Source organism: Mus pahari, chromosome 4, assembly GCF_900095145.1.
Source record: "Mus pahari chromosome 4, PAHARI_EIJ_v1.1, whole genome shotgun sequence".
Classification (NCBI taxonomy): domain Eukaryota; kingdom Metazoa; phylum Chordata; class Mammalia; order Rodentia; family Muridae; genus Mus; species Mus pahari.
Window position 1 is genome coordinate 70,552,937 of NC_034593.1, and position 16,616 is coordinate 70,569,552.

Here is a 16,616-nt window from a genome sequence, read left to right on the forward strand (position 1 = left end):
CTACCAAGTTTTTGTACTGTTTGAGGCTTATTGTAAATATAAAGGTTGTGTGTGCCTTTTTTTCCAGAAACTAAATGGTCAAGGGAAGGGTAGAAACCCGGATTTGGATTAAAAGTTTCTACAACAGATATCCCCACATCAACCTTTTGACAAGCACTACATTGCTGAGTGTACCCACACATGTGCACATACTTACTTATGCCACACACACATGTACAGCTAAATAAATGGAAATCCATTTGAAACTATACAGAACACTCATGCCATAAAGCAACCCTGTAATAAATAACAATAGTTTAAAGACGTAATCTCATTATACTGATTACTTTCTATTGCAAGAAAGGTATCCTAGAAAAAGTTTTAAATTATCTCTGAAATAAACTTCTTTCTTTCTTTCTTTCTTTCTCTCTCTCTCTCTCTCTCTCTCTCTCTCTCTCTCTCTCTCTCTCTCTCTCTCTCTCTCTCTCTCTCTCTCTCTCTCTCTCTCTCTTTCCTTCCTTTCTTTCTTCCTTCTTTCTAATTTTATTTTTTTTGTGTGTTTTTTGGGGGGATAGTGTTTCTCTGTGTATCCCTGGCTGTCCTGGAACTCTCTCTGTAGACCAGGCTGGCCTTGAACTCACAGAAATCCAGCTGCCTCTACCTCCAAGTGCTGGGATTTAAAGTATGTGCCAGAAATAACTTTTCTTAAAAGTGTGCCCATACCTACCTACCTACCTACACACACACACACACACACACACACACACACACACACACACAATTAAAAATAATACAAATCTTAAAAAAGAAAGAAAGAAAGAAAGAAACATGAAACAGCTACGCAAGTCACCGATCCTGGTGTCTCTGACAGGGGCTATACCAATCAGAGGAGCTTAAGCCGACGGGCAGTCTATTAGGTCTTATTGATTAACAAGACTTCTGTGGACATGCTGAGGAGTTAGTGCTTTTTTCCCCCAGGAGCAAAAGTAAGTCATTAAAAGATGTGTTCATTTACTTATTCAGCTATATGGGGATTACATTAGAGTCTTTTATATGCTAGGCAAGTGTTCTGCCAGATTACAGAGCTTCATGTGCCAAAATAAAAGGTCTTTATGATTTATAGTACTACCAGTTATACTGTTTCCATTTTAGAGACCTGTGGAGACTTGGTAGAGTGTGCCTTTCATGTAAAGTACCTAGGTCAATTCCCAGTGCCGGAAAACAGAAAGAAAGAGAAAGGAAGACAAGATTACTTGAGGCTAATGCAATTACCCCCTTGGAAATCCCAATGTGAATACGTCTATCACTCGATTGGTTTTATCAACTAAGAGTAAATACACATTTTGCAATGAAAATTAATTTTAACTATCACTTCTGAGAAAACAATCTCATTGCTCCTCAGAAAACTTTGCTAATACATATACATGAGCCTCCAAATGAGTAAAGACAGCCCCTTTCTGTCTTAGATTCAGCCCCTGGGTGAAGAATCTGACCCTTAGGGAGTTCACAGGCACCAACTCCGGGATGCTGCTCTTATTTGGGCAGAGTTGATGGCGACACAGGCTCTGCTGCCCCCTGGTGGCATCTGCTGCTTTTCATTGATTCCCTGTTGCAGCTCCGAAAACCTACTCCAAGGTTGCACTTCAATGCTGCCTCCTCTAGTGGATCTCTGCAGGACTGAGAGCCCGGGCTCTGGGATAGGAAGTCCTGCCAGTGTGTAAACACCTGCAAGTGATGCCGACCTTCAGCACAAGCTATGCGTGCCCTTACCCACTTAACAATTAATCCCTTTTGTCGGTCCAGTTAAACAATCAGAGCCTGACAGTACACATAGGACAGTGGAACTTTGTCGCTCATCTTTGGGGTCCTTTCTAATTTGTTACCTTGAGAATGTGGTTGGGTACTATTTTAAATTTGCCTCAGGTCCTTGTAGGAACTTTAGTGATCCATAACCTATGCCCAAGTAAAGGCATTCACTCAGCCATGTTTAAAATACACGCATTTGTCTGTTTGATCATAGTTACGTGAGACTGTGTAGCCCAGTCTGGCTTTGCACTCGCCATCTTGCTTCCTTCATGAGCTAAAGCTTGCTCTCTGTGGTCTGCAGCTTGAGCTGTTCAGACACTAGCATACCTGATCTCTCTGCTCTTAAATATCTTTAGCTTCTCTGTGAATGCTTGTGCATTCTCAGAGATATGATTGCCGATATGTCAATCAATCAATCAATCAATCAATTAGTCAATCGATTAATCTCGCCCACTGTCGTGAAGTGGCAAGCTGCCATGTCCTTGCTTTCCCTCTTGCTCTCATCTGTCGTTCCCTAATCCCTCCTTTTCTAGATCAGGAATGGGCATTTCTCATTGATTTAGTTGGTCTTACTCTATAGCTCTAGATGGCCCAGACCTCATTATTTAGAACAAACCAGGCTCATACTCACAGAGATCCGCGGCTTTTGCTTCCTGAGTGCTGGGATTATGGGTATGGGTATTTTCTTTTCTTTATTTTCATCTAAGAGAATAAAACCATGGTCTTATAAAAGATGGTGGGAGGCAGTAGTGGCAGACACGGGTGGATCTCTGAGTCTGAGGCCAGCCTGATCTACAGAGCAAGTTCCAGGGAAGCCGGGGCTACACAGAGAAACCTTGTAGTGAAAACAAACAAAAACTGAAGATTTTTTCCCCCAACTTTTACCATGCCAAAAAATATTTTCCACTCCTGTGACACCGAGGTCTAGAAGGCAGCTCGTTCTCTTGAAGCAATGGACACAGAGTGCTTAGCTGTGGAGTGATGTGCAATGAGAACTAAATAGAGACTGGGGCGGGATGTGTTAATATCACTGTCCTGTGCTTAAGAAAAGCAGAAGGAATGAAATAAGAATGGTAATGCTCTCAGACAGGGCCTCTCTGTCTAGGTGAAGCCAGATCCTCAGCCTTAGGAGACAGCCCTTCTGCTCTGTTCCTCCCTGAGATGTCAGAGCCCCAGGGACCTGTCCTGAGCAAGCAGACAGTTGGCGGAGTAAGCAGGTTCTGAGAGGCTGGTCTTATTACTAGAGATCTGGTGTTCAGTAATTTCAGAGGCTGGATTCTTAGGGCGGAAGCATTGGCCTCAGGGGTCAAGAGAGCTTGCTGCTCCTCCAAGAGGACTGGAGTTTGGCTCCTAGTACCTACATAAGCAGGATCACAACCACCTATGTCGGCGGCAGCTCCAGGGGAGCCAACACCCTCTTCTGGTCCCTGTGGGCATGCACAAACTCAGACACAACACATAATTTTTTAAAAAGTTTGATTATTCATTTGGTTTGGTTCTAGTAATACGAATTTCATAAAAAGCCACTGATTTACTGTGGGGAAAGAAAACTAGATAGCAGGAGAGTAACTTTTAGATCAGCTTTTACACCCAGACACTTGTACAGCAAAAGAATCATCCTGTCCAGCTTTATTCTTACAAGAATGAAGCAGCATTCTCAACACACCTTTGCCCCTAGCTTCTCTCTCTCTCTCTCTCTCTCTCTCTCTCTCTCTCTCTCTNTCTCTCTCTCTCTCTCTCTCTCTCTCTCTCTCTCTCTCTCCTCCTCCTCCTCCTCCTTCTTCTTGTGTTTCCTTTTAAGACAGTGTTTCTATGCATTCCAGCTGCCCTCAGTGATTTCAAGCTAGTATATCAGAACAACAAGAGTGTGTGTGTGTGTGTGTGTGTGTTTGGGTATTGTCTTCACGTTTGTCTGGATGTGTGTATGAACATAGAGGGCAGAGTTTGATACGGGGTATGGTAGGTCTCCATCTTATTTTTTGAGATAGGGTCTCTCCTTTAACTTGGAGCACATCGACTGGCCAATGAGCTCCAGGAATCATCTTCCTTAGCACTGGGACCACTGTGTGCCCACCCCACCCAGCCTTTGTGTGGGTGCCACCGCCTCCTGCATATTGAGTGAGACATCTTCCCAGACCCCAGAGCACACATTTTAATTAACTTTATCATTGTCATATGGAAGACAAAATATAAATGAGCAGTTTGCTGCCCAGACATGACCAAGATAAAGATTTGAACTGCCTTGGTTATCTGTACTAATTACTTTTTTTGCTGTGATTAAATACCATGAGCAAGGCAACTTACAGAAGAAAGAGCTTGTTTGGGTGTGTAGGTCCTGACTCTCTTGCCTCTAGTGCGGAGATTATAGGTGCTGGGTGCCAACCTGGGCTTGTTTATTTTTTTTCCTGGGCTTGTTTATTTTTTTTTTAAAGATAAGGTCTCATTCTGTAGAACTGACTAACTTGGGATTGTCCATCTTCCTGTTTCTACCTCATAAGTGCTACCTGGCCAGTCTTAAAAATGTTTTACCTCATTTTTTTTTCTTTTGTCTTTTTGGAGTGAGTGCCTCTTTACTTAGCCCAGGCTAACTTGAACTTTGGATCCCCCTGTCCTGGGATCAACTACTGGCCTAACAGGCCTATGCCAAAGGTACTCGTCCTAACTGTAGTTTCTAATTTTTCAAAAATTGCATATTTTCTTTATTTACATTTCAAATGTTATCCCCTTTCGTGGCTTCTCATTCCCAGAAACTCCCTATCCCACCCCCTCCCCCTGCTTCTATGAGGGTGTTCCTCCACCACCCACCCCCCCACCCTCAATTCCCCTACATTGGAGCATCTATCCAACCTTCATAGGACCAAGGACCTCTCCTCCCATTGATGCCTGACAAGGTCATTCTCTGCTACATTATGTAGCTGGAGCTATGTGTACTCCTTGGTTGGTGGCTTAGACTCTGGGAACTCTGTTGGTTGATATTGTTGTTCTTCCTATGGGTTTGCAAACCCTTCAGTTCCTCCAATCCTTTCCTTAACTCCTTAATTAGGACCCCCGCCCCCCTCAGTCCAATGGTTGACTGTGAGCATCCGCCTCTGTATTTGTAAGGCTCTGGCAGGGCCTCTCAGGAGACAGCTATATCAGGCTCCTGTCAGCAAGCATTTCTTGGCATCCACAATAGTGTCAGGATTTGGTGACTGTATATGGGATGAATCCTCAGGTGGGACAGTCTCTGGATGGCCACTTTTTTACTCTTACTTGCATAGCTCAGGCTGGCCTGGAACTCATATAGATCCTCTCGCCTCTACCCCCTCAGTACTGAATAACCACATTCAGCTTTAAGTTGTGTATTTTACACCAAGCCCATTAGGAAAAAAAAAAAAAGGCAGGCAATTATAGGATATCTAGTTTTAACAGAAGTCAAATACATCCTCTTCTGGATTCTCAACATCAGCACATTTGGAGCCTTTGCTCTAGACTGGGTCATTTACAACTTAAGGGCCAAATGACAATAACAGGGTAATAGTAACAGGATAACTGTCATTTGTTAGAAGCCACACGTTTATGTCAGGCATCTTGATAAAGTAATTTATGTCTTTAATCTCCAAAACGCCTTCCCGAGGTAGGTAGGCATTAAGAAGAAACCAATTAATTTATGTATGTGCGCCCCTGTGTGCATGCTACGACATATTTGAGATCAGACGGCAACTGGGTGATAACACTCTTTCCTTTCACCCTACGGATCCTGGGGATCAGACTCGGGTCGTCAAGCACGGTTACGTGCCGCTGAGCCGCCTTTTCTGCTCAGAGGAGGCATTTTTATCCCCATTTTACAGACGAGTAAACTAAGTTTCGGAGCAGTTACTGGCATTTCGTGGGGCAGAGTCGAGGCTCTAAATTTCTAAATTCTCCACACAGCGAAGCAGCAAACACCGGGGAACAGCGCACAGACTAAAAAGAAACCGACGGCCACTACAGCCACCAAAGAGAAGCTGACCCTTAGGGGCCTGGCGAAGAAACCGGAAGGTGAAGGCGTCACCGGAACCAGAGCGCAGCTTCCGGCGGTGCGCAGGAAGTGGCTCTTCCGCGCGTCGCCAGGTTATAACGTAGAGGTGCAGTGGCGTTTGATCCCGTCTCGCGCACGAGGTCCCCGGGTCCCGCTTCCCAGCGCCTGCAGCGAAGATGTCCCACCCGTCCCCGGCAGCCAAGCCTTCCAACTCCAAGAATCCGCGAGTCTTCTTTGACGTGGACATCGGCGGGGAGCGAGGTGAGCGGCGCGGACCGCACAGCCGTTCCCGCGCTCCGGGCCTCCGTGCTGCGGTTCTCCTTGGCCCGCTGGCTGTTCGGCGGCTCGGGGCCTGGGATCCGGAGGGGGATAGCAGCCGGAGCGAGACCTGGCCTCCACGAGTCCACCTTGAGCCCTCTCACTTGGAGGCGATGGCCGTAGTTCCGGTGGAAGTTTCTGGAAATTTCTACTTTAGGGATCGTGGCGTCCCTTACGTTTGTCTCTTTTTGATCGCACTTCCCTGCAACCTTTGCATCACTACTTACTATAAAGGGAAATGATTTGACGAGTGTGGTGGATAGTTTGGTTTGCTTCCTGGATATGTGCCTGAGGGGCTCTAGTCACGCCACGTGCCTCTTGGTACACGAACTACATCCGGAGCTACCGAATCATTTTCAAATTAAAGTGACTTACGTGCTTAGTGCTTTTTCCTTGTTACTGATTATAGTAGCAGTTTAAGTAGGCGATCGTTTGTGCTGTTTTGGCATCATGAAATTGAGCACCATGTCTGTATGGTTACCTAGGCTTCATTGCTAAGAAGCCCTAAGCCAGTGGCTTAACCGGTGGGTGGAGACTCCTTAGAGGGTAGGTTGCTAACCGACCCTTTCACAGGGTTGCTTATCAGATATTTTCATTACTAATCATAACAATAGCAAAATTACAGTTCCGATGAGGAACTATATTAAAGGGTGGGAGCATTAAGAAGGTTGAGAAACGCTGTCATAAGCCCTCATGTTGCTTTGTAACTGAATTGGGCTTTTCTGAAACATGTTAGAGTTGTAGGCCAGACCTACTGGGATGGGTACACATACGTTTACATATGCATTCACTTTATTTTATAGCAGATTCTATTGTTAACTGTCTTTTGGATTGTTGAGAAGGGCACTGTTTCAGAGGTTACAAAAGGCAGTTTCCATAGAACACAGAGTGGACTGTGTTTTCCATCAATTACTTAGTGATTAGAAATTCTGAGTGCAGGGCCCCTGAGATAGGTCATCAGGTAAAGGTGCCTGCCACCAACCCTGAATGCCAGATATTGTCCCATGATCTCCACACTGCATGCCTCAGCCTCACACATAGAATAAAAAGTTTTAAAAGTTTGAATATTAGTTAAATGATTCAGGGTTTTAAACCCTTTGTACATTAAACCATGTTGTCCTTCCTATGCAGCTAATCACCTGGATGCTGTAATTAGTTATAATCATAAATGTGTTGTTTCAAATTTAGATCTACGAAGCTTTCCTTAGACTAAATAGGAATCATAGAAAAAATGACAATGAGATGACAGTGACATGGATCTGACAGTTCCGTGGTTGGACTTATTTTCAAGGGAGATGAAGTTTGTATGCATACCTGAGGCACTGCAGTGTTATTCATGGTAGCCAACACACACAGAGCACCAATCTACTGTCTTATCAAAGCATGAGAACTGTATACACAGTAGGATATAACACTGACCTTTAAAAGAGGGAAATCTTATTTATAACTTTGTAGTTGAATCCAGAGGATATTGTGGTGAGTGAAATAAGCCTACTATAGATAGGCTCTCACGTTTGTGGACTCTTAAACAATTGAACTTAGAGAAGTAGCATGCTAGGTACCGTTGCTTGGGGAGATGGCAGTTAAGGGATGCACAGTTTAACTTAGAGGCAAGCTCAGAGGGTCTGTCCTCAGCATTGTGACTACAGTTACTAACATGGTTAAAAGAGAACTAAATGCCTCCTTGGATGAGGTGTTATGTATATTCGTTATCTCCTTTTTATTTGCCTATTTAGTTTGTACACTGACAAGATGTCCTTTTCTTTTCCTTCAGTTGGACGAATTGTTTTAGAATTGTTCGCAGATATTGTTCCCAAAACTGCAGAAAATTTTCGTGCGTTGTGTACAGGAGAAAAAGGAACTGGGCCCACGACTGGGAAGCCTCTGCATTTTAAAGGATGCCCTTTCCACCGAAGTACGTAATAAACTCCTCTGCCCAAGTAGCTGGATGCGTATATTAGTCCTGCTCTTAGGAGGGGACGACGGATGTTAATTTCTTGAAGGATACTTGGACAAAGCGGTAGCTCAGTGTCATGAGGGCTTGGTGGTGTGCAGTAGGATTGGTTGTGGGGCGGACTAAAGTTTCTCTTATATCAGCGGTCTTCTAACTCTCCTCTTCAAACCATTTCATTGGTAAAGAAAAAGCATAGCAGCCTGGGCAGAATTGTTTGAGAAGTATTTGACATTTGGTGTCTGGAATATCTTGGTAATGTGTGATTAAACTGTTACTTCTTAAAAATTACTTGCCTGCTGCCCCAGGGGTATGTGGGTTCAGTAGAGTTTGGGAGCCACGTGCACTCACCATTTTGTTTTCTCAGCTAATGAAAATCTAAGTAAACACAGTAAATATTTATGAATAAACAAGTAAATCACAGTGTCAGTAATTTTCCTGTATTGCAGGGGATTGACTATAGGGTGTTACTGTACCCCTGACTTACACACCTAGTCCAGCAGTTTGATTTTTAAAAAACTACTGTTTATTAAGAAAAATGAGCCAGGTGGTGATTGTGCACTCAGAAGGCAGAGGCCGGTGGGTCTCTTGAGTTCCAAGCCAGCTGGGACTGTTACACAGAGAAACCCTGTTTTGAAAAAAAAAAACAAAAGAAAAAGAGAAATATGAACACTGATTTTTAAAATATTTTAAACTTGGCTTAACTTTTATATTTAATAATATATAAAAGTATACTCACAAAAATGTATCTAAAAAACAGTTAACATGGGAATGGAGGAATGGTTGAAAGTTAAGAACATTTATACTCTTTGAAGAGGACCCAAGTTGGGTGCCCAGTATCCATGTTTGTTGGTTCACGATCTCTTGTAACTGTAGCTTCAGGGAATCGAACACCTGCAGGCACTGCACAAACATGACATACACATACACAGACGCACACACATAAATAATACAAAAAATAAAATAATTTACATAGGAGATTATAAAAGTTACACTGCTTATAAAAGTTGGCTTAGCTATTCTTACAGAAAGCAGTTGGCTAGTGTTGGAAACTAGGCACTTGAACCATTCCTGAAATCTAAGGTTAATGATTGGGTCTACACTGTTTTTACAGATGTAATTGATATGAAACCTCTGCTTTTTAGTTATGAATTTTAGAGCATGTTAGAGAAAACTCTTGTGATTTATATAAGTTTATATATAGTATTTTTTGGTGATGGGATTCTCCTTGGACTTCTTGGGCAGAGTTATCACAGGCTTTTCTGCATTTTTGTTGCTATGAGAAATGTAAGTTCTGTACAGAGGGAGAGAGCCCAAGGAAACTGCAGATGTCTACCTCCCAACTCCTTGCTCCTTGTCTCTTGGCCAGCTATGTGTTTATTATTGCAGTATAGTCAAATGCTGAGTCCGTGAACCTATGGGTCTCTGATCATGGGTGGGCGGTCTAGACCTCATGAGTGTTCAACACTATTAGGGATATTAGTGTTTATTTAGTGGGCATTGCGAGTAAGTATCTACAGTCTTTTTCAAGGAATAAGATGATACTTAAGGAATTCATTGTTGGAGAAGACAAGATGATTACATGTAATAAAATGGAAGTGGAGTTAGTGTAGTGAGTGTCAGGGACACTTACACAGAGATACAGGGAAGCCACCTCTGACTTATTTCAGAGAATTCATTTCTAGAGAGTTGGTGGGGAGTCACTAATAAGTATGTTGGAGTTAGGCTGTGAGAAGTCTTCAAGTAGAGTTGACGGCTCAAGGCAGGGGAGGAGGGCTGGGGCACTACTAAAGTTGAATTTAGGAAGTTGTCTTTATTACTCATTAGTTAGCACTGCTGAGTAACCTGGTTCAGTTACTAATGGTCCTATTCCCTTTTTTCCCCCTTTTGCAGTTATTAAGAAATTTATGATTCAGGGTGGAGACTTCTCAAATCAGAATGGGACAGGTGGCGAAAGTATTTATGGTGAAAAATTTGAAGATGAAAATTTTCATTATAAGGTAAAGAAAAATTCTTGATTTTGCTAATAGAAAGACTATATATTTGAAATATACTTGGATTATGACACTAAAAAATACCTTTGGATGTGGCCAGATTGCTGTCCGGCCCCTCCCCCTCCGGTACTAGGGCCTCTTATTCAAGAAAAGTGGCTCATCGCTCAGCTGCCCTTTCCCATTTTCTATTTTGAGACTGGATCTTTCCTAGTTGCTCAGGTTAGCCTTAAACTCATTCTAGCTTAGCCTTGAACTCCAACCCCTTTTACTTACCCGCTTAGGCACTGAGATTACAAGCCTGGTGTGGGTTACCCTTTCCTGATAAGAGAGATGGTATTTGTAGGTAAGCATCTAAGAGTGTGCAGTACCGAGGATCTGCTCGGGGTCTTGTGCATGCTAGGCAAGTTCTCTATCACTTGAGCCTCGTGCCAGTTTACTATTCATCTTTGATATGGAAAGGATTTATCCAGTAGCAGTTTGCTTGAATTTACCATCCTCCTGTATTTTGCCTCCTGAGTACTGGAATACAAACAGAAGTTTATCCAGTTTATGCCTGGCCAGTATGATATTTTAGCAAAAATAGTGTACTTATTTCACTACTCAGTTTTTATATGCTTCAGTTAAGCCAGTGAGTTTTTAAGCTTCTGTATGGCAAAATTGATCCCAGGAAAAATGTTCTCATTATTGTAAGGATGGTAACTTGTGCATCTTTATCCTTGAATTTGAAGAACAACAAAACCATCGCTAATATCCAGGATGTCAGGGGATTTTCCACCTAGCGGCTATGGTTAATGTTCGGGGTGTATTGCACCATTCCCGTTTTAAGAACAGACATGTAAGTACAAAAGTAAAGTGATGTCTTTGGCAATGAGGAATATAAGCCAGGTAATGAGTGTGACTTGGAAAGAGAGTTTTTGTTGCTCAGGTTTGTCACTACACCAGAGAGCTTAGGGGAAAAAAACAAAGGCAGGTTGTTTATAATCTTAACCTCAGCAGAGTCAAGATTAAAATATAAGCAGCTGTGGAGAATAGTAGAGTTTAATATATCTATCATTATATTATATGTAAATGCTAAGTATGACTATGATACAACATGAGTATCCCTTATAGGAAATGCTCCATGCTAGAAATATATTCCAGTATCATTCGTATTTTGAAATATTTGTTTAGATTTTATAGATTGAACATTATCTGAAATGTGAAAGTTGTGGCTCAGAAGTTTCAGATTTTGTAACGTGTCTGAATTTGGTTTTTAGATTACGGATGTTCAACTTTTAGGTTGGCACTAGCTGTGTAGACCAAGCTGGCTTTGAACTCACAGAGATCACCAGTCTCTGCCTCTTGAGTGCTGGGATTTAAAAGCACGTGGAACCACACCCAGTCCATGTGTTAGAAAGATTTAGATCAAGTTAGTAGGTAGGAGAGACAGCGAGGTTTGAACACTTGAGCTAAGCAAACTGGGCCTTCCAGTGTCTGAATTTTTGCTAGGCTGAACTAAAAATACAGATTTCAAAATGAAGTGATGGCAGTGATGGGGGAAGACCATGGAAGGCCAAGGAAAGAAGGCTTAGTCTGTGACCAGTTAAAGAAAGCCCCCCGCGAGGCCGTCGGGGATGGTGGGCTGCCCCACCACTGCCCTAATTAAAAGATGACTGGCTGTGGCGCCGTGCAGATTCAGTGGCCTTGAAAGCAGAATCGGATTTAGATCGGATAGAGGTGTCTTAGGTGGGAAAGGTAGCCAGAGTTCTGAGGCACGCACTAGGGTGTGCCTTCAGAACGCCTAAGCTGTGCAGGGCAGGGACGCAGACACTGGCTTGCACTTGAGCAGATTGAGTACAAGCTCTTCTTTTATATTCTCGGAATCATTGATTTATCTGAATGAAAGCCAGAGATTGGAATTATTTTCCAAATTAGGGAAGTACTTATCTGAATAACTTGTCTAAATTCAATATGACATTACTATTCTCAGTTTGGTGAAAGAGAAGAATCATAATGTAGGCCTATTTCTGATGGTGGGAAGATTATAGGGATTCTCAGAAAAATAGTAACTGTCACAGAAAAAGCAACGATAGTTATTATTAGATGTCCTTAGTGTGGCATCTTCATCTTTAAGATGGAAGTGTAAGCATCGCTTGCAGATAGCCAGTTTAGAAATGGCCTGATTCTTGTTAATCTGACACTTAAAAATCTTTGTTTATTTAAGGTGGTAGTGCTTAAAGTAAAACGAGAAAGTTTAGTATACCCCACCTGTTTTAAGGAAATTCATACTAGGCCTCTAACTTGTTTTTCTTTTAATGATTTTTATCTCTGCAGCATGATCGGGAGGGTTTGCTGAGCATGGCAAATGCAGGCCCCAATACGAATGGTTCTCAGTTCTTTATCACAACAGTTCCAACTCCTCATTTGGATGGGAAACATGTGGTATTTGGTCAAGTCATAAAAGGACTAGGTGTGGCAAGGATGCTTGAAAATGTAGAAGTGAATGGTGAAAAACCTGCTAAAGTAAGTAAAAGTTATAGTGAAATAAACATACCAGCTTAGCTAACATGTCGGAGAAATGCAAGTTACAAGGTCAGAAAATTGTTGCCTTAGAAAAATGGGAAAGAAGGTAGGACGCTTTTGCTATAGGAGCCTGGACTGGCAATAGGAGGCCAGAGATCTGGCTTTCCTTGAATTGTGTAGTAGTCTTATTGTGTAACCCTATTCTAGTGCTAGGATTAACTACCATGCCCAACAAAGTGATTTTAATACTTATTTTAGCTTCTGTGTGATCTAACAGTGGTCTGTTAGATGACCCGAGTCTTCCCATAACCGTGAGACTTTTGTGTCAGTAGTAATTATAGTACACACTAGGAAGAAGATAGTGAGCACACTGTTGTTTAACTAGAAGTTTGACATAGATCTTGTTACTTTTCCTGATCTGCTTTTATGCCTTGCACACATTGCTTAGTTGTTTCAAGTTATATCGTATTCTAAATGCCCATGAAGCAAGGGACTGAGAGACCCATAAAGCAACCAGACAGTGCACAGGAATTTGGAAGCCAGCTACTTGTAGGAAGTCTGCCAACCAGTAAATACACAACATACTACCACCCGAGACAGCTTCATGCATAATGATGCCGTTCTCAACTCAGTGTGTTCCTAGCACTTTGCTGTAATCATAGCAGATGGCTTTATCCCTGACAAGTGTGACATGAGTAGTGGTGTATGTAACTTTGAGCTATGCAGCCTTTAAAGGTAGACTCTAAGATCTCTAAATAGTCACCTTGATGTTTCTACAGCTCTGTGTAATTGCAGAATGTGGAGAACTGAAAGAAGGGGATGACTGGGGAATATTCCCCAAAGATGGCTCTGGTGATAGTCATCCAGACTTCCCCGAGGATGCAGATATAGATTTAAAAGATGTGAGTACTTTCGGATGAATCAGTTTAATTACTTAAAATATTTAGTACTAAAAGCTTGGTTAGTCTGCAATGATAGAACCTTAGCGTTAATTCACATTATTTACTAACACCCAACATATTTATGTCCTTTTATACAGGTAGATAAAATTTTATTAATATCCGAAGACTTAAAAAACATTGGAAATACTTTTTTCAAGTCTCAGAACTGGGAGATGGCTATTAAAAAGTATGCAAAGGTTTTAAGGTAATAAAGCATTTTAACAAGTTCCTTTTTAATAAGTTACTTTCAGAATGTATAAACTGAATTATGAAGTAAACCCAAAATTGCTTATTTTTAGCAAATTTGTGTAATAACAGCTGTTCTGAAAATGTCTTGCTGGGTGTGGTGCACTGGGGAGGCAGAGGCAGAGGCAGGTAGATCTTTGGGTTGGAGGAGGCTAGCCTGATCTACAGAGCTAATTCTAGGACAGCCCCAGGACGACACAGAGAAACCCCGTCTCAAAACAACAACAAAGAGTAAGACATTGATTGCATACTTTTGACAAGTTCAAAAGTATTGTTTGAGGTGCTGTGGTTCCAGGCCCCTGACATATTAGATAAGCACTCTGGTTTATACTCCCAGCCTCATTTTGACATATAGTTATATCAATACCTTAGCCCTTGCTTTAGGATGCTCTTACCGGGATCATCTTATTTTTGCTTTTTTATCTGGAGTAAGCAGTTTCTCTAAGTCTATTCCTTTTGGAGAAACAAAACTAGAAACTAAGCTCTAGGGACCAAATCCTCAGCTCAAATTCTAGAATCTTTTCAGGAAAGAGTTATGGCAAAGTTACATGGCTGGCAAAATAGCTCAGTGAGTAAAAATGCTTACTAATCAAACCTGTGATCTAAACTTCCTGCAATCCACAGCAAAAGTAACTAACTCACTCCCTAAACCTGTCCTCTGACCTACACACACACACACACACACACACACTCAACACTACATAGTTCTTTGCCTCTTCCTATTGAATTGTCCTAATATAGAAAGAAATACTGGTTCTAAGCACAATTATATTAGAAAGCATATAATACGAATCTGAGCTGTACATATTTTGTATGGGAGTTGATATTAGTTGTTAGCTTTGGGGGAAAGTTGATGTAAAAAATCTTCTGGAGAAATAGGAGTAGGAGTGTAGCTCAGTGGTGGGAAGGTAAGCCTTAGCAGGCTCTGGGCTTAATTTCTTACATCTGAAGAAAAAGCAACAATAAAAAATTGTGATTAATATTAGACACAATGTTGAAGAAGCAGTGTGGAGTTAATATGTTTTATTTATTTATTTTTTTTGTTTTTTTAATTTTTTTTTTTTCAGACAGGGCCTTCTTTGTGTTAGCCCTGGCTGTCCTGGAACCTCTGTAGACCAGGCTGGTCTCGAACTCAGAAATCCTCCTGCCTCTGCCTCCCAAGCGCTGGGATTAAAGGTGTGCAACACCACTGCCTGGCTATATGTTACTTTTATTTATGTTTTCTAGGTATGTGGATAGTTCAAAGGCTGTTATTGAGAAAGCAGATAGATCCAGACTGCAACCTATAGCCTTAAGTTGTGTGCTGAATATTGGTGCTTGTAAGCTGAAGATGTCAAATTGGCAGGGGGCAATTGACAGTTGCTTAGAGGTAAGTCTGTGTGAATTTTTTTTTCTCATCTAGTTAGAAAAACACAATAGTCTTTAATGTATTTTAATTGCCAGCACCTAATGAAACTTGACAAAATGTTTCTTACATCATCCTGTCTCTAGTTTGGATCGCCAGTTTTGTGTAAATTCATTAATTTTGCTTTTAATATTGTCATATGATATGTACTTAGCTTTTATTTCTTTTTGTTTTATTTTGTTTTGTTTTTCGAAACAGGGTTTCTCTGTGTAGCCCTGGCTGTCCTGGAACTCATTTTGTAGACCAGGTTGACCTCAAACTCAGAAATCTGCCTGCCTCTGCCTCCCGATTGCTGGGATTAAAGGAGTGTGCCGCCACGCCCGGCTAGCTTTTATTTCTTAAAGCATGTTTATCTACCTGTTTTATTTATGAGCTAGGCATATGAATACAAAGTCTGGGATGATTAAGAATATAGATGTGAGTGTGACCCACAATCCCAGCATTGTGGAGGTAAAGATGGGAAAATCAGAACGTCATGGCCATCATTTGCTACGAGAGAGACCCTTCCTTAAAAGCAAGACTAAACTAAAGCATGTGTGTGTAGCCATGCTCTCTCTTGCCTTTGTGCAGGCTTTTCTGCTTTGCTTTATGACTGACATATCCTAAGCAGTCTTGGCTTTTTGGAAATGGGGTCTCATGTCCTTTAGACTGACTTCAAACTAGGTATTCCTGCCTGTATTTTTAAGCATGTTACCACCATGCTGGGCTTGGCTTATTTTCATTTTGTACCTATTGTGTCTAAATGGCTATGGTGCATGTACAAGGGTCAGAAGACAACATTTGTGGAGTCAGTTCTTTTTGCACCCTTAGGAGGATTCCAGAGATTCCAAGATTGAACCCTAGGTTCAAGCTTGCATGGCAAGTGTCTTTATCCACTGAGCCATCTTGCTGGCCAGTTTTATTTACTTTATTTTAAAGCCTGCATCATCAAAGTTATAGATAGGACACAGTGGGCAGACTAGTCTTTGGGGTCCAGACTAGTTACAATTAGAATATACAGAAAGATACTTTGTCCTAATGTAGGCCATACAGGTACTTTGAAAAATGGTACTTGGAATTACCAGACTAAATGTTTTTTTTGTACGTTATTCTTAGAGCATGTATCAGTGCTTAACAAGAACTTAAGACCTGGATATACAGCTTAGGGGTACAGTACTTGTGTAGGTTACAAGGTTGCCCTTCAATCCCAGCTATCCCTTACCCCTTGCTTAAATAGATAGAATAAATGATAAGAAATATATGCACATATACTTAGAAGGGAACATGCAATAGAGAGAGAAAAGTACAAAAGAAGCTCCACTCTGGATCCCTTTACTTCTGTAAGGCAGGTAATATTCCATCTTAAGAAAATTCTCAGTATTGTCTCTTTTTTTGTTGTGGTTTTTTTTTTTTTTTTTTTTTTTTTTTTTGAGACAGGGTTTCTCTGTGTAGCCCTGGCTGTCCTGGAACTCACTTTGTAGACCAGGCTGGCCTC

The 16,616-nt window shown here is 41.6% G+C and overlaps 1 protein-coding gene across 1 annotated transcript in view; it reads left to right on the plus strand.

The window, feature by feature from the left end:
* Window positions 1–5,877: 5,877 nt before the first annotated feature.
* The window catches only part of Ppid (peptidylprolyl isomerase D), a 13,198-nt gene continuing 2,459 nt past the window's right edge, over window positions 5,878–16,616 (plus strand). The window contains exons 1-7 of the mRNA XM_029537976.1: window positions 5,878–6,046; window positions 7,878–8,018; window positions 9,948–10,054; window positions 12,362–12,550; window positions 13,330–13,452; window positions 13,590–13,696; window positions 14,965–15,106. Of these exons, the coding sequence (XP_029393836.1) occupies window positions 5,962–6,046; window positions 7,878–8,018; window positions 9,948–10,054; window positions 12,362–12,550; window positions 13,330–13,452; window positions 13,590–13,696; window positions 14,965–15,106 (894 nt within the window). The 5' untranslated portion in view covers window positions 5,878–5,961. The remainder of the gene's footprint in view (window positions 6,047–7,877; window positions 8,019–9,947; window positions 10,055–12,361; window positions 12,551–13,329; window positions 13,453–13,589; window positions 13,697–14,964; window positions 15,107–16,616) is intronic.